Raw genomic sequence first — 18613 nt, 5'->3', positions numbered from 1 at the left:
TAACTTCTGCTTATTAGCTGCCTTACTGACTGACTATTTATAAATACAGTCTAACTTCAGTTTATTCCCTGCCTTACTATTAAAAGCACAAAAGCACAAACACACACAAACACACTAAATAATATTCCCAAATAGTTAACTTCGTCCCAATACTTTTAAAAAAGAAAATTTCCCAAGCAAAAACTTACTGATTCCTTTCAGCCACCAGCAAGGTGACCCTCTCCTCTCAGTGCTCCCACATAACTAGGGTTATGTACTTGTGTGGCTTATTCGTCCTGCTTGTCTACAGAAGAAAACATTTGTACATTAAAGGTTGTTCTCTGTGGACAACATGCTAATCAGCCACATATTTCCACTCTCCTGCATTTATAATTGGGTATTCAGCTATTATATAGAAAAGAGAGGGACCCATGTATGTTTGTGAAAACCTAGGCTTTTCCACAGCATTCTAAGAAATTCTTTACAATTTAGGATGTCAACACCCACTATATGTCACGGTTGTGAGCTCTTATGTGGTTGATGCAGCCTAATAGGTGAACCTACTAAGCCCACACTGACAGCTGGTGGACATGCCCTTACTGGGATGAGCTGGGGATTCACCTGAACCAGCCCTGTTCCCCCACAGGTTGAGCCCTTGAGTTCCAGGGGCCAGCAGGACTTAGACTAATGCCTCATATGGGGCGGTCAATCAGAGTCCACATACAAACAGGGGTCAGGGCTGGTGGAGGAGAGGCAGAGTTTAGGTACAAGGCAAGTTCAGTGTGGGTGGTGTGTGAGGCTAGTTTGTAGACCATAGCAGAGGTCAGTACCAGGCGGCAGGCAAAAGCGAAGTCTTGTTCCATAGTAGAGGTGAATATCAAACTGCAGGCAGGAGGAACAGGACAAGACGGACACAGAAGAGCAGAACAAGGGCAGACCGGAACAGGGCTAAAGAAGGCCATGTTTTCCAGCTGCTGTGCTGGAAAAGCTTAAATAGGGCCAAGCATGTGAGGTCATCACAGGGCATGCCACAGGGATTTCCTGCCACGGGCCCTTTAAGAATAGGGGCCCCTAGAGGAACAGGAACATGGTAATGTCTTCGAGTGTGGTTGGTGGTTTCCTGCCACTGACTGCGTTCCAGGGTGAGTTGGCTGGTCATGGTCTGTCCCATGACCTACCCATTGTTACATTGTAAGGCAGGCTAATTATCATGGTATGCATAGAGAATACCTATCACAGGTAACCAACCTTGTTCATCCCCCATACCAGCAAACAAAAATCAAACTAGATTTTATCTTTGTTATTTGTGGATATCATAGCTATAGTTAGGTTACAGGTTGTTGCTTTGGCATTATTAAAGTGTTAGATCATGGAAAAGAGCTTGTAGAAAATAATCTGAGGATAATATTTTAATCCTTTTAACAGCTCACTCAAATCAGAAGTCAGCAGCGGGTTATCCAGATTATTTTTGCAAGTGGCAAGGCCTGCCATACTTTGAGTGCAGTTGGGAAGATGGAGCTCTCATTAGCAAAAAATTTCAAACCCATATTGATGAGTATTTAAGCAGGAATCAATCCAAGACTATTCCTTTCAAGGAGTGCAAGGTAAGTACATACCAAAATTTATTTTGACATTTAAGAATGTGTATTATTGGACCTGACCTAGTTAATTGTAATTTTCTATTTTTATTGGAAACCAGTAAAAATACAAATGTTGAAAGATTTAATTTTCAGTAAGTAAACAAATATAACATTAAATATATAGTGTACTTTCTGTCTTGCCTTAGATTACCTTAAATGTTAAGAAAGAATCCCATCAGTGGCGCTGGTGAGCACCAGCAAGAAAGCTGCCTAATCCTTTTCCTCTCATGCTCTCCTGATAATCTATCTTATAGCTTGCTGTTCGGAGCTCACTACAGAGACTAATTTTGATCATACTTGATCCAGGAACACATCAAGATTTGGCAACACTAAAATAGTCAAAAGCGAACCTGCTCTCGCAGTTCCAACACAGCACAAACTTGTGAAGCAGGATCCTCCATCTCCTACTGACAACCCAGTGAAGGAATTGGATGTTTCTCTTAAGACCATTATGTCTGTGCTTTGTAACCGAAGGACTTAATGAAAGATAACTTGGCCACTATGGCCAAAATTAAATCTGATATGGCTGAATTAAAATCTGAATTTTTGACACTTCAAAAGAATGCTATGCTAACCGATGACTGGATTGAGAAAAACGAGCGCTGCATCATGGAAGTCCAGCAACAAGTTAAGAAAATTGCACTTTTGGAGAGAGATCTGGAAGACTTAAATAATCGCTAACTCCAGAATAATCTTCAGACCTTGAAAATCCCTGACTATGCTAAGGGCACAACCTGATAACATTTCTCCAGACCTTCCTGTTAAAACTACCGGATTTGCATTTCTCTCAACCTTTTGAAATTGAGTGTGCTCACCACACTCACTCCTCACTGCAGCCGAATGCAAAATATGCAAGGCCGCTCATCATTAATTCTTATGTTATCTACAAGTATTGGAGATTCTCCAAAAATTCAAGTCATCTCCATTTGTTGCGAGCAATGTGAGTATGAGCCCCTCTTGCCATGGTGCAATTGGTGCAACCTTGAGGGCTGGGCCCTATGGTTTGCGCTGACGGCTGGTGAGTGAGTCTTTGAATAGGCCTGGCTAAGGCAGACACAGGACAGAAGCTGAAGATTTGACTGTGAGACAAGATGGCTGAAAACTGGTTACTAGCAATTCTTCAGACTTCTGATACTTCCTTGATCATCCTTCACTCCGGATCTGTTTCATTCCTCATAACTCCGCTTGGAGGTGGAATTGCTTCTCATACAGTGGACAATAGAACCTGTCCCATCCAATCAACATGGCCAGGGGTTCTACTATTTCCTTAGCTTCAAGAAATCCGGGGGATTGAGGCATCCTGTGAATTTCTGAAGTTTGAACAAGAATCTATTGCCGGAAAAATTCAAGATGAGCTCCCTCCATACCATTCTGCACTTCATCTAGATGAGAAAATAATTGTGCGCCCTGGATCTGAAAGGCACATCACCCATGTAGCGGGTCCCCCATTTTGGTGCTTTATTTGGAACTAGGGTTGTTATGGGACTGGGTTCAAGTCCGGATAAGGAAGAAGATTTCTTTTCTGCGGCCTCCGACAAGGTCGATCACTATCTCAGTGACCAGATACCTCACACTCTGGTTCAAATATATCCAGGAGGTGCCAGATGATGAAAAATAAGAGCCGGAAGGCCAAAATGAAAACTGGAAGAAACCAGGAGTCACAATAGGGGTCCATCCATCCCCCTAGAAAATCCACACTGGGGTAACCTCAGAAGAAAACACTGGAGTCCATAGTTGGTGTTCAAATAAAAGATAGTATTTGCTGTAACTTAGAGGATTCAAGCCTGATTACAGAAATAAGAATCATCATACATCTAATAATTTCCAAAAAGCAGATGGTTTCTCTGTCCATTTTTCTTCTATTCACTTCCCCTCCTGCTCTTGCACCTTCATCTGGAGAGAAAATGTCTTTACTAGTGAGGGTGGGAGAACTAGAGTGTAATTCCAACATCTAACAAAATATAGTGGCAAAATAATCCCCAAGTCCTGGAAAAACAAACAAAATGGGGTTCAAAACTCCTCAAACCTCTTATTAATCCAAGTCATCAACGATTGGTTTCCTTTTTCTTTATTCTTCAAAAACCTATGTTCTGTTCACCCAGCTTTGACAGATGTTTGGGCAAACAAAACTTCAGCCCCAATCTTTAAGGAGAAAAAAGGGGATAACCCTTCCCTTTAGACAAGGTCCAATACAAAATCTCAGTCAAAATTCTTCTCAGCAGAACTCTGGATGAATCTTCAAAATACAGTTCTCCAACTGCTTCTCTCTCTAACTCCAACTTCACTTAAGATCAAGGGGTGACCTAACCCCCACTGAGAATGCTCCCAGGAATATCCCTCCTCGGTCAATTGTTATCATTATTGTATACATTGTTTTGAAATGTTAGTTTATAGAACTAATGTTCACTTTATTTTGTTTCTAGGTTTTAAAGCAAAGGCCCAGGTTTGTTGCGTTGAAAATGCAACCATCATATATCGGTGGGAATGATACTTTAGAGCTGCGAGACTATCAGTTAAATGGTCTTAACTGGTTAGCACACTCCTGGTGCAAGTAAGTATTTGCAGGAAATACAACAGAGATACTCAGTTTTTATTTACTATAAAACCACTTTATAAAGCAAGTCACAAGCCATGCTGACATGCTCTGATAATTTGTCCAAAAATTATTCATTATCATTATTATTTCTTATCTTAAATCTAGTAAAATACCCAGTGATTGCCTTTAACATCCTTAGGTGGAGGTTCAGCTAGTTGAAACATGAGTATTGATTTTTGAAAATGAGAGTATCTTGTTTTTCTCTGAGGACAATCAGGATGGCAGTCCTCACACATGGAATGACTTCATCCAATGGACCCCGGCATGGAAAACTTATGTCAGTTTCTTGAACTTTCAATGGCCCCTACTGAGCATACATGTCATTATGCCACGAGTCTACATGGGTTTCCTTCAATCTTTCTTTTTCTGTGGTGCCTTTTGAGTCATGGTTTTGTGCCCTTGTAGTTTCCCTTAGTAAAGCTTTTCAATCATATCTCTAAGTTTCTTTTCATCTTTGTACTCTGTTCCATAGCAGTGTGCCATCGGTGCCACTGGCCTTCACGCCCTGCTGTCATTGAGTTTAATTTTGCTTTCCTCTTATTTCGGCCAGTCATGTCTAGTGGGTTCCAGCGATGCCTATGATAGTTGTATCCTGTGTCTGGGGGCATTGCATGTCTTTGTTCTTATTTTATATGTGTCTGTTGTTCTTGTATTATTGTAAATGTACGCTGCATTCCGCATTGAATGTGTGTTCCCTGTACGTACCCGGATCAGTCCAGACACCTGGGTTGTGACTCCGCACCAGCAGATGGAGACAGAGCAAGACCTCTAGGGCATCCCTACAATATAGTAAGGCGCCACCCACAGTCCCTCAGTCTTTCTCTGTCTCCAGCAGATGGGGCAGGTTCACCCACAGTCTCTGGGATCCTGGGTAGCGGTTAGTTAGTCAGGAATTGTAGTGATTTGCTTAAAAAAAAAAAAAAAAGGATTTAATAAGCGGTTTTTAAATTTAAAGAGCACAGAAGTTTCAGAAGAAGGCTCCCTCGCCCTGACAGCCTCCCAGGGGGGTTGGAAGGTTCTGAGGGGACCATCCCCCCCTGGTAGAGGCCGCTGCTGAGGGTCGAGGACCCGGCCTTTTGCTGGCAGCAGCATCGGGGGTGACACCGGGGAGCCCGGTTCACTCACCCCCGCTGGAGCAGGCAGCTCAGGACCAGGGACAGCGGCCAGGAGGCGGTGATCGCAAGTAAAAAAAACAAAAAACCTGTGTTTTGTTTTTGTAGCGGCTTCGCCTTGCCGGCTCTCCGTGCTTCGGGCTCCATTCCAGGGGGGGTTAGTTTTTAAAATTTTACCTGGAATTTCCCTTGCTGGGCACTCCTCTGTCGCGCCGGGGATGCCGCGAGGATCTTCTTGCTGCGCGTGCAGCTCGGCGCGCGCGTCGTTGTCGCAGGACGGCGTGTGCTCTAATTGTGTCTAGGGCGGCGAGGGGCCGTCCGAGACAGGTCGGGGGGCCGTTCTCGGCCCGCGACAGTGCAGCCGTGCGACGGACAGGCAGGGGAGAGTAGTGCTGAGCCGTTCCCGCTTAGCGCGGGAACGGCAGCCATTTTGAATGCGGTCCGGGAAGCCACGAGGAAGGCCGTAGAAAATGGCGGCCTTCCTCCAGCGCTTTTCCCGCAGCAGCGGGCCCCCGGGGGGGCCCCCCCCCCGGGGGGTGCTGCTTCCCCGGTGGAGGTTAGTGGGGAGGAGGCTTCCTCGGGATCGGAGACCTCCTTCTCTTCCGACTTCGCGTTACTTTTACGCAAGGTTCTTAAGTATAAGAGTTCTAAGTGGCAGCAGGGGGTATCCCGGAAGAGGAGAGCTGGGAAAGGACCCGGGAAAACCTCGGACCCTCCAAAGCAGAAGCGCCCGGTGCGGGGCAGACCACAGGAGTCGGACTCAGAGTCTTCCTTATCGGAGGAAGCAGCCCCCGGCTGGGGGGCCCCTGGGGGGGGCTGATGGGCCGGAGGAAGAGGGGTCAGGCCTGCCAAGTACCGGCAAAGGTACGACGGCGGTGGATGGCGATGACCCGAGGGTAGTCCGATTGTTCCGGAAGGAGGAGTTAGCTCTGCTTATTCCGGCCATCCTGCAGGAGCTTGGTGTGGAGGCGCCACAGGTGGAGTCCCGGCCAGGGGCCAAAATGGATCCGGTTCTTTTGGGCCTTACCGGCCCGGCAGCGGCTTTTCCATTCCATTTTTCGGCATCGGACATCTTATTCCGGGAATGGGATACTCCGGAGCTGGGTCTGAAAGTGAGTAAGGCCATGGATAAGTTGTATCCATTGCCAGAAGATGCGCTGGAGCTACTTCGTCTTCCCAGAGTGGATGCAGCGGTTTCGGCGGTAACCAAGAGGTCAACGATCCCGGTCACAGGAGCTACCGCTTTCAAGGATATCCAGGATAGGAAGCTGGAGCTGCAGCTTAGGAAGGTTTTTGAGGTTTCGGCCTTGGGGGTCCGCGCGGCGATTTGTAGTAACTTTGCGCTGAGGGCGGGGCTCCGGTGGGCCCAAGTCCTCCAGGCCAATGCGGATCTGTCTGAGGAGGAGGCTGGACAGGTGGATCACCTGGAGGCGGTGATCGCTTACAATGCGGATGCGCTGTATGACTTGCTCCGGACTTCCACCAGAGCTATGGTCTCAGCGGTGTCAGCGCGGCACCTCCTCTGGCTCCGAAATTGGGCGGCGGATGGGTCCTCTAAGGCTCACCTTGGTTCGCTACCCTTTAAAGGGAAGTTGCTGTTTGGAAAGGAGCTAGATGATTTGATGCAGTCGCTCGGGGAAAACAAGGCTTTCAAGTTACCTGAGGACAGGCCGAGGACTCGGATGCCTTTCACCAATCGAGTACGTTTTCGGGGGAGCAGGAGGTCGCGCCCGCAGACATCTTCAGGTTCCTCTTACCGTTCGGGGCCTGCCAAGTCCGCCTCGTGGTCTCAGTCCTTTCGGGGGAAAAAGTTTGGGAGGCCAGGTGGACCCTAGTCGGGAACAGGATCCAAGGCATCCCAATGAAACGCAGACGGTCCATTCCTCGCGGCAGTTACCAGCGGCCGTGCCAAACGTAGGAGCCAGGTTGACATTTTTCACCGAGGAATGGGCCAAGATAACCTCGGACCAGTGGGTCCTCGGTGTGATAGATCAAGGTTACGCTTTAGATTTTGCACGAATTCCGGCAGACAAGTTCCTTGTGTCATCCTGCAAAGGGCTAGGCAAGTGCCTGGCGGTGAAGGACACTCTCCAGAGACTCACAGACCTAGGCGCAATAGGGAACCAGCCAATAGGGAACCCTATAACAAGGATGCCTTAACTTGAAGTAAGAAATAAAGAGGGGGGTGAATGAAAAAAATAAATAAATACTATATACAAAAGAGGGGGGCAAGGAGCCAGATACTAATTATTTAACTGAATATCTTCAAAACATATCTGGTTAAGTAGTGCTGGAAAATTAAAAAAAAAAAAAAAAAGTAAAGGGGCCTGTGGCCTGATTTCCTCCCTCCTCCTCCTCCTCCTCCTCACATTTCATTGATGGCCATGTTACCCCCACTCCACATCCCCTCCTAAATTTGTTAAAATTGTTCAAGTCCACAGATTGGGCCCCCTTCCCACCTTCTATTCATCCATTCCCTTGAAAACATAAATTGCTTACCCTCCCTCGACCATGCCCCCACCTAGCCTTTGTGCATAACCAGCCCACCCCCTCCCATCCTCCCCCTGACACTTAAAACCCCTGCCAGGGATGTGAGGTACAATATTTAATTGCTCCCAGCGCTTCCAGCGCAGCTTCTGACAGAAGCTTTGCTGGAAGTGTAAGTTACCCATAGTTTATGCATTCACCAAGGAAGAAGCTTCAGTGAGAGCAAGTAAGGTGTACTGTACCTCGCTCCCGATAGGAGTTTTAAGTGTTGGGATTGGAGAAATCCAATCAGTTGGGAGAGCAATGTAGCTGTCCCAGTAGTTGCGCACAGTGGGGGAAAGGGTCCAGGGTGGGGAAAGTGATTTTTTTTTTTAAGGGAATGGGCAAGTGGGTTGTGGGGAGGAACCGACCTGGGGACCCTGGAACAATTTTTACATTTAGGAGGGAATGTGGTGTGGAGAATGAATGGCCTTACAGGGTTATCGACGAAATTTGGTGGGAAAGAGAGAGGAAATCGAGCCACAGGCCTCTCTACTTTTTTTTTTTTTTTAAATTTCACAACAGAACTTAACTGGATATCTTTTGAAAATATCTGGTTAAGTAGAAAGTTATTTGGCCAAGCAAGGCTGGATAACTTTAGACCTACTTTGAAGCAGGTCTAAAGTATCTGTCTAACTTATCTGGATAAGAATGAAATGTGGCCAAGTTAGCCAGATAATATAGGAAATCCTGCAGAATACCTTTTTTTTTTTTTTTTAATCCAGCTAGATTTTAGCTGGATAAGTTTCTGAATATACAAAAACTTGCCTTTTAAATAGATAACTCAGAAGTTAAATGAATAAATGAATATTTGGGCACTTAGCCCACTATATTTTAGTTGGCTATTTTCTTATCTGGCTAAAATTTAGCTGAATAACTGAAGGACTTTTCCGGGGGTATTTCAGGGAGGAATCACATTAGCTAGATAAAGTTATCTGGCTACCTTTAAGATAGCAGCTATGTTCAATACTATGTGTGCACTATTGAATATACCTCCAAAGTAAGCCAGATAAGTTTATCCAGCTAACTTTGCTATCCGGACAGTGACTGAATATGAACCCTCTATGTGTTTTGTTTGGTGGAATGAAGTTAATGTGCATTTTTTACATTTTGCAGAGGTAACAGTTGTATTCTGGCAGATGAAATGGGTCTTGGAAAAACAATACAGACTATTTCCTTTCTGAACTACCTGTTCAATGAACACCAGCTGTATGGGCCTTTTCTGCTAGTTGTACCTCTTTCTACACTCACCTCCTGGCAAAGAGAAATTCAAATTTGGGCTCCCCAGATGAATGCGGTGGTTTATATAGGTGATATCAACAGTAGAAATGTGGTGAGTAACCTTAACTCCAATTATTATGTAACGAAATCAGGAGTATCACAACTAACTAAGTTTAATCTTACACTTTGGATATATTTTCAAAATATTTGCTATGTAAATTTAGGTTCAAAATGATCAGTTTCCAAACATAAGAATATTTTTCCATGGAAAAACAGGACTGTAATTGGCCACAGAAGTGGGTTACATCATCCAGCAATACTGAAACGGAAAAGCGCTCTCAGAGCTCTGAAAAACACGATTTTTCAGAGCATACACGAGTCTTCCTTTTCAGCTGTTGCCGCATGAGTCTCTTCAGTCTTCGTTATTCTGCTTATGCGAAAAGACATGTTTTTGGTCTCTCTCCTTCAGCTGCTTGTTGAATTTTTGCCTTCAGTTTGTTTGTTATATTTTTCTTTCTTTTGTTGAAGTATTTTCCATTTCTTCTTTTTGTAAGTTGCCAAAATTATTTTTTTTTAATAATTTGTGTTATCTTTCAAAATTGCATTCAGCCTAGCCTTAGTTTTCTTCACAATCAGGCAGATACAGTACAGTGTGCTCTGACGGAGCGCACCTTTAGCCAGCATTTGGACACGCATTTTCGATGCGCTAGCTTTACCCCTTATTCAGTAAATTTGCAGCTGGGCCTAGTTGGTCCCCAGGGTGCAGCGTTTGTTAGACCCTGGGCAAGCGGATGACAATTCCGTTGACTCTTTTGGGTTCCCGGAGGCGGCTGTCAGCGGGTTTGACAGCTGACGTTCAATTTTGCCGGTGTCAGTTCTCAAGCCCGCTGACAGCCACAGGTTCGGAAACCGGAGCCGGCAAAATTGAGCGTCCGGTTTTCAACCCGCAAGCCTATTTCAAATTTTTTTTTTTTTAACTTTTTTAAACTTTCGGGACCTCAAACTTAATATCGTGCACATTCATGGTGCCCGAAGAAATTAGCGCCTACCTTTGGGTAGGCGCTAATTTCTGAAAGTAAAACGCGCGTCCAACCCCCTGAACCTAATAGCGCCCGCAACATGCAAATGCATGTTGATGGCCCTATTAGGTATTCCCGCACGATTCAGTAAGTAAAATGTACAGCCAAGCCGCACATTTTACTTTCAGAAATTTGCGCCTACCCAAAGGTAGGCGCTGATTTCTCCGGGCACCGGGAATGTGCACAGAAAAGCAGTAAAAACTGCTTTTCTGTGCACCCTCCGGCTTAATATCATGGCGATATTAAGTCGGAGGTCCCGAAAGTTTAAAAAAGTAAAAAAATAAATACATTTTGAAATAGGTTTGCGGGTTGAAAACCGGACTCTCAATTTTGCCGGCTCCGGTTTCCGAACCCATGGCTGTCAGCGGGCTCGAGAACAGACGCTGGCAAAATTGAGCGTCGGCTGTCAAACCCGCTGACAGCTGCCGCTCCTGTCTGAAAAGAGGCGCTAGGGACGCGCTAGTGTCCCTAGCGTCTCTTTTTACCGCCGGGCCTAATTTAAATTTTTTTACTGTATCGCGCGCACACAGGAGAGCGGGCGGTCACCCGCTCTCTCGCGTTTTTTACTATATCGGCCCGAATGGTAGACAGCAAACCTGTCTTAATGGAATGTCCCTACTGCTCCTACAGAATGACTTTCTACAGTGGCAAGCAGAAACAAATTAAACCTTCCCTGTACGTTCCCGGATCAGTCCAGACTCCTGGGTTTATGCATCCCTGCCAGCAGATGGAGACAGAGAAAGTTCAGCTGACACCAGCAGTTCCTCAGTATTTCTGTCTCCAGCAGATGGTGGCTGGTGCAAAAACGTGCAGTTCTACAGTCTGTATTTTCTTTTTCTTTTTTCTTGTGAGCCTTCCTCCCCAAGGGTTAGGGTCCCGGGGGGATCCTTTCCCTGTTTGGGCGAGCTGGAGGTTGGTGACCTTTTTTATGCTCAATCCTTGTTGGTCTATGAGGTGTAAATCTGGTGGTTCAGATCCCTCTCTTTCACGAGGCCATTTAAGCGGCTCTTGGCTCAGGTCTGTGGGGGGGTTTGCCCCCCCCCCCCCCCCCCCCCCCCCCCCACACACACACACACCTTTCCTTTGAGTCTCTCCATCTCCTTTGGTTTTTTTTTTTTTTTGGCTGTTCTGAGCTGGACAGCTCTATTACAGCTATAAGAGAGGGAAGTCTTTTGCTGTTTTTAATTAAAGTTTATTAAAAAAAAAAAAGTTTTTAAGAAAGGAGCAGCTTGAACGGTAAGGCCTCCAGGGTGATGGCTTACCCCCTCCGTACGATCGGTCGGCAGCATGGCACGAGCTCCTTTGCTATTCCCCGTGGGGGTTCTTGTCCCGCCGGTGGGGTGATAGTTCACGGCTCAGTGTGCCACGCATGTGCCGCGGTTCCACCGTGCCTAAGCCATGCTGAGCTTTGCTCTGCCTGCATTTCGGGAGGAGAAGGGTCCTCTCAGCCTCAGATAGCTGTGAAATGCTGGAAGATTAGTGTCTGCTCAGCCGCCCTGAGAAATCCTGGCAGTGACAGCGCGAAGCATGTCAGGCCTGCTGGCTCCCTCAAACCAGGAGCGGCAGCCATTTTGGGTTCTCAGGCGGTTTTGCCCGCACCGTCGGAGGGAGGAGCAGTATCTTCCTCCTAGACTTTCCCCCGTCCACCCGGGTCCCAAGGAGGGACAGGGGGCACAGAGAGAACAGCTGTGTTGGATCTGCCTGCTTCAGGGGGCGTGGAGGCTCGGGTTCCTTCTTTTCCATCAGCTCCCCGCTCCTTTTACCCTGAATTTATCCTACCTCTCCATCAGGCTTATCTAGCACAGCAGGAAGGGATGAGATACTAGCAGACAGGGATGGCATCCCCGTCTCCATTCCCGTTGACTTCCAAATTTGCAGCTGGGTCTAGTTGGTCCCCAGGGTGCAGCGTTTGTTAGACCCTGGGCAAGCGGATGACAATTCCGATGACTCTGTTGGGTTCCCGGAGGCCCCCATGGATACAGAGGCAACTTTGTTGGGGAATCAGGTTATTGATCAGGAGATGACTGACGCAGCCCCGGGGAGGATATGGAGGCTCTTCTGGTTTTGGAGGGGGATGACCCAAGATTCTCCATTTGTTTCGCAGGGAAGAGTTGAGTCCTCTGATTCCTTAAGTGCTTGAGGAGCTGGGGCTGAAGGTCCCTCAGGGACATGGGGCGGATCCAATCCTAGATGGCCTTAGGGGCTCCCCGACTGCATTTCCTTATAAGTCCATAAAAAAGATGGTGGATCATGAATGGAGTACTCCCGACTCCGGCTTAAGAGTTGGAAGAGCAATGTCGAAGCTTTATCCCTTGCCTGAGCAGATGTTAGAGCTTTTTTTTCTGCCAAAAGTGGATGCAGTGGTTTCGGTGGTCACAAAGAAGATTATTATCCCCATTGCTGGCGCCGTGGCTTTGAAGGATGTTCAGGATCAGAAGTTGGAGATCCATCTCAAAATAATATTTCGGGTGTCCTCTTTGAGTCTGCGGGCCGCCATTTATTCCAGCTTCTTGCAAAGAGCATGCCTGCGCGGGGTGCAGCAACTTCAGGATGTGCAAGTGAAGTCTGGTGACAAGGATATTAATGCAGAATGCTTGGAGGCATCGGTTGCGTACGTAGCAGATGCTTTGTACAATTTGGTGAGAACTTCGTCTTGTGTTATGGAAGCCGCGGTGTCAGCCAGGCGGTTATTGTGGATGCGTGATTGGTCGGCAGATGTGTCTTCTAAATCCCAATTGGGTTTGCTACCTTTTAAAGGGCGTCTTTTATTTGGGGAAGACCTGGAGCAATAGATAAAGCAACTGGGTGAGAGTAAGGTTCACAAGTTGCCAGACAAGCCTAGAAGCAAGCAGGTTTTTCTGGCGTGTGCTATTTTTCGAGAAAGCAGGAGGTTTCATTATCTGAGAGGTGCCCCAGCATCACAAAAGTAAATTTCTCCTCAAGGTCAGGCCTGGGGACAGTCCTTTCATGGCGGTCATAGGCCCTTCAGAGCTTCCACAGGAAGAGAAGCTATGGGGGCAAAATCCTCGCAATGAGGCGAGGCCGGTCCACTCCATCATTTCTGTTATAGAGGGTAGTTATAGAGGCAGCAGTCCATCAGCAACAGGGGGGCTTCCCAGTCTTTTGCATCGAGTGTCACATGTATGAATTTTTACCCACCGGTGAGAGGTTGTACATGTGCATGCGATGCAAAGAGCTCCTGGCTCTCAGAGAACGAGTCCGATCTCTGGAGGCTACAGTGGCAGACCTGGAGGAGCCGAGGCAGACAGAGAGGTATATAGATGAGACCTTCAGGGACATAGTAGCCAAGTCCCAACTTCAGACTGGCAGCCCTGGTGCTGCCTTGGAGGAAGAAGGTCTCATGATTGGAGAGCATCAACCTGGTGTAGCAGGAAATGATCCTGTAGCAAGGACCTGCTCTCCAGGTGATGCACTAACCGTTCATACAGAGGATATCTCCCCAAGGCCTACTGCCCAGGAGGGAAGGGTTAGGTCGATCGTCATAGTTGGTGATTCAATTATTAGGAATGTAGACAGCTGGGTGGCTGGTAGGCGAGAGGATCGCCTGGTAACATGCCTACCTAGTGCGAAGGTGGCGGACCTCACGCGTCACCTAGATAGGATTTAAGACAGTGCTGGGGAGGAGCCGGCTGTCATGGTACATGTGGGCACAAACGACATAGGAAAATATGGGAGGGAGGTTCTGGAAGCCAAATTTAGACTCTTAGGTAGAAAACTTAAATCCAGAACCTCCAGGGTAGCATTCTCTGAAATGCTCCCTGTTCCACGCGCAGGTCACCAGAGGCAGGCAGAGCTCTGGAGTCTCAATGCATGGATGAGACGATGGTGCAAGGAAGAGTGATTCAGCTTTGTTAGGAACTGGGGAACTTTTTGGAGAAGGGGGAGTCTCTTCCGAAGGGATGGGCTCCACCTTAACCAGGGTGGAACCAGACTGCTGGCAATAACCTTTAAAAAGGAGAGAGAGCAGCTTTTAAACTAGAACAAAGGGGAAAGCCGACAGTCGCTCAACAGCGCATGGTTCGGAGAGAGGTATCTTCAAAGGATACTAATGATGCATTATAATTAGGGCATCCCGACAGTGAGGTTCCAATAATAAAAGTAGTTCAAGTGCCTGTAACTAAAAACTAACCTGAGCTAAAAAATTCTAACTTATCCCTATCAATTAAAAAGCAGAATGAAAATACAAACAAAAAACAAACTTTGAAATGTTTGTATGCTAATGCCAGAAGTCTAAGAAGTAAGATGGGAGAATTAGAATGTATAGCAGTGATTGTTGACATAGACTTAATTGGCATCTCAGAGACATGGTGGAAGGAGGACAACCAATGGGACAGTGCTATACCGGGGTACAAATTATATCGCAGTGATAGAGAAGAGCACCCGGGAGGCGGTGTGGCGCTTTATGTCCGGGATGGCATAGAGTCCAACAGGATAAACATCCTGCATGAGACTAAATGCACAATTGAATCTTTATGGGTAGAAATCCCTTGTGTGTCGGGGAAGACTATAGTGATAGGAGTATACTACCGTCCACCTGGTCAAGATGGTGAGACGGACAGTGAAATGCTAAGAGAAATTAGGGAAGCTAACCAAATTGGTAGTGCAGTAATAATGGGAGACTTCAATTACCAAAAGTACAATCCAGAGCAAGCTGCACTTTAAAGCAATATCGCATAGTACAAAAAGTGCAGGTTCGTTGTCAATCCTGACAAAGTACTCACAATAGTTTTCAAAAGTCAAAGAGGTTTTTATTCATTCAATCAGGCAACTCCACTGGTTTAGATCGCATGAAACTTTACGGCGTCCCCTGACACGGTCCCGTGTTTCGCCTAGGGCTGCATCGGGAGGGCACGCCACCAGGAATTCATATACGAAATCCTGAAATAAATCAATAAAGGATCAGGATACAGTATAGGACTTACAACCGAACAAAAGTACAGAAAAGATAAACCATAATATTACCTGACAGCTGGTATGCTTAAATTTGGCAGGGAGCGCACTTTCCCTTAACACTGACAGGTATTTAAAGAATGGCAGTGGCGCCAAAACTACAGGTGAACCAATCCCGTGGATCAAAGGACCCCATTCATTGGTTCCCATTCCTGTAGCGCACCCAAGCAGCATTGTGTACAGCCAACCTTAATCATGACAGATCTAAGTAAACAGGAACCATTCAATCTCCCGATTAAGTCCCTTAGGGGTAACTGAATCTAAAATAAAAATCCAACGCTGTTCAATGCGACCAAGCTGTTCTGCATAATGACCACCGCGAACAGGCCGTGGAAAACCTCAATAACGCTGTACATAAGGTCTGAAAGGGTATGGGATTTTTTTAACCAATGGTCGACCAAAGGTTCATTCCCTCTTGAATGCCGAATGTTGGAGCAATGCTCTATGATACGTGTTTTAACCATGCGAGAGGTTTTCCCTACGTATACTAAGGGACAGGGACAAGTGATCACATAAATAACTCCTGATGTAGTGCAATCTGAATGTGAGCGAAGCTGAAAAACTCTTTGAGAAACCGGGTGAATGAACGAGGTAGTAGAGATTGTATGGGAGCACATTGTGCAATGGCCACATGGGTGATGTCCCAGCGCACACACGGGATCCCGTGACTGAGAAAGATCCGCGTGGACAAGTTTATCTCGCAAGTTTTTGCCCCTCCGGTAGGTAAATCGAAGGGGGCCCGGGAACACCGTATCCAGGGACAGGGCATGCCAATGTCTACGAATCATGGTGGTAATCTGTCGGCTAAGAGTGGAGAAAGGCAGAATGCAGTTAGTAACTGTAGTGTCAGAATGAGATGGTGGAAGGAACAACAAATCACGATCAGTGAATAATGCACGTTTCATAGCATGTCTCACCACCCGCCTGGGATACCCTCAAGATAAAAAACGGGATGACATTATTTCAGCTTGGTGAATAAATTCACTCCTAGTAGAACAAAGCCTATGTAATCTAAAAAATTGGCCAGTGAGAATGTTTCCTCTCAAGGTGCTCGGGTGGCAGCTTTGAAAAGATAACAAGGTGTTTCTATCCGTGTCCTTTCGATGGATGGTGGTCAAAAATTGTCCATCATGCACTGAAACAAGTATGTCCAAAAAAGCGATCTGAGATCGATGCATACAAAAATTAAATTGTAAGTTAGGATTACAAGTGTTGAGCCAATCAATAAACATGAATAATTGTATCTCTGTACCCCGCCAAACTAGAAAGACGTCATCAATGTATCTCAGCCAGATCGCTATATATTTTGAAACCACTCAGAGAGATATACAAAAGAGTCTTCAAACTCTGCCACAAAGAGACAGGCCAAACTGGGGGCCATGGTGGCCCCCATCGCCGTGCCTTTTACCTGTAAATAAAATGTCATGAAATCTGAAATAATTCTTTGTGAGTGCCAAGCTAGCAAGTGTAACTAACAGTGAAGTGGGAACCCGTTGAGGATCCGTGCGGGTGTTTAAAACTACTTCAATAACCCTAAGGGCAGCAGACTGGGGAATGTTGGTATAAAGAGAAATGATATCAAGGGTAACAAAAACAAACGGCTCAGTAGGAAACGGTATAGAATTCAAAAGGGTAATGAAGTGTGCAGAATTCCTAATGTAGGAGCGAATCAGAGGTACAATTGGCCTCAAGAAAAGGTCCACAAATTGGGACAGGGGTTCCAGAAGTGAACCGATGCCAGCCACGTTGGGAAGACCAGGGGGTTGTTGTGAATCTTTATGAACCTTAGGTACTGTGTAAAAAACTGGGGTGATGGGATGTTCAGTTATTAAAAATTTGGCCTCACGGGATGTCAAAATGCGATGTTCCACTACCTGTTCAACGATGGTTTTAATCTGCTGCAACAGCTGGGGAGTGGGGTCCTCTAATAAAGGTTGATAAAAAGAGGTATCATTGAGTTGACTCATGGCTTCCGATATGTAATGGTCCCTGTCCTGGATAACAATCCCGCCTCCCTTGTCAGCCGGTTTTATTACAATCGAATGATCATTTTGAAGAGACAACAACGCTTGAGATTCAGATTTGGACAAATTAAATTGAGTATAATGTCGAGTGGAGGTGAGTGCCCTCATGTCCTGGTCAACCAGCCTCTCAAAAACTAAGAGAAGCGGATCACCGGTGCCAGGGGGAACCCATCTCGACTTAGCACGGACTAGGGAGGGGTCTGGGAGGGAGGGGACATCTGCAAAAAACTGCTTAATTTTCAACAATCTACAAAATCGATGAAAATGCACTTTATGATCAAATAAATTCAATTTCACCGTAGCCACAAAAGATAAACCCCTGGTCAAAACACTTAGTTCAAGCGGTGAGAGAGACCGTGAAGACAAGTTAAAGACTGAAGGACGCTCTAGAGCCATGGGTCGGAGGCTTGATTGGTGGCCCTGGTGGTGCGTTGAGACTGTTGTGTTCGGCCCCGAGAGCGGGTGTTGCGAATGGGTTTGGAAGGAATGCCTGGATCGGGTGGGCGCTGGCCAGTCTAAAAAAGAGGCTGCAATAGATGCATAGCGTGACGACGATCCATGTGTAGAAGATGAACTTGGGGGAGCAGCAGAAGAGGTTACCACGGGGTCCTCGCGTGGGGGCCGTGAGCGCGTGGCCTGAATATCTTCGCCTGAAGAATCGCCAGATGAATCGTGCGCAAAAGTTACTTTCCTTGCAGGCTGCGGGCGAGACTTGGACATCCATTTATATACAAAACCAGTCTTGTAGTCAGTTTCGTCCCGGATAAATTTTTGATGTTTAACCGTCTTCAGATCAGTACGAAATTTATTAAGTTGAGAGAGAAATTCAGAGTGTTCCTGATCAAATGTTTCACTAGGAACGGAATGCTTAATAATGTCCAAATTTTTTGTTAAATCTTCCTGGAGAGAGATCTGTAGATGCTTCGTGGTCTCAATAATAAGCACCATAAGATCCAAGGAGCACTTATTGAGGATTTGGTTCCATCGAGTGATATAAGTGGTATTATCGGTATGTAAACGGGGCTCCTTTTGAATGCGGAGACCCCGTGGGATCCGACGGACCCGACAGTATTCTATAAGAGTCGCAGCGTGCAATTCAGCGCGAGTCAGACGTTTTTGAATATCAATATCATCAGCCCAGGTTACAGAAGGAGATATCAAGGAGAGAGGTTCATCAAAAAAATGCTGGTCAGACAATACTGCGTTCAAATCTGCTTCCGAGTAACTGAAGGTTTGGTCATCGGGGTCCTTTGATCCACGTGATTGGTTCACCTGTAGTTTTGGCGCCACTGCCATTCTTTAAATACCTGTCAGTGTTAAGGGAAAGTGCGCTCCCTGCCAAATTTAAGCATACCAGCTGTCAGGTAATATTATGGTTTATCTTTTCTGTACTTTTGTTCGGTTGTAAGTCCTATACTGTATCCTGATCCTTTATTGATTTATTTCAGTATTTCGTATATGAATT

General features: G+C 46.3%; 1 protein-coding gene across 4 annotated transcripts in view; it reads left to right on the top strand.

Moving 5' to 3' along the window:
* The window catches only part of LOC115073851 (chromodomain-helicase-DNA-binding protein 1-like), a 346258-nt gene that overhangs the window by 93535 nt on the left and 234110 nt on the right, over positions 1-18613 (top strand). For all 4 annotated transcript variants that reach the window (XM_029572735.1, XM_029572754.1, XM_029572763.1 and 1 more), the window contains 3 exons: positions 1405-1583; positions 4043-4170; positions 8970-9186. In XM_029572735.1, coding sequence (XP_029428595.1) covers positions 1405-1583; positions 4043-4170; positions 8970-9186 — 524 coding nt within the window. The remainder of the gene's footprint in view (positions 1-1404; positions 1584-4042; positions 4171-8969; positions 9187-18613) is intronic.

This window comes from Rhinatrema bivittatum, chromosome 1 (genome assembly GCF_901001135.1).
Source record: "Rhinatrema bivittatum chromosome 1, aRhiBiv1.1, whole genome shotgun sequence".
Classification (NCBI taxonomy): domain Eukaryota; kingdom Metazoa; phylum Chordata; class Amphibia; order Gymnophiona; family Rhinatrematidae; genus Rhinatrema; species Rhinatrema bivittatum.
The sequence above is the reverse complement of the archived record's forward strand: the minus strand, read 5'-3'. Positions and strand labels throughout refer to the sequence as shown.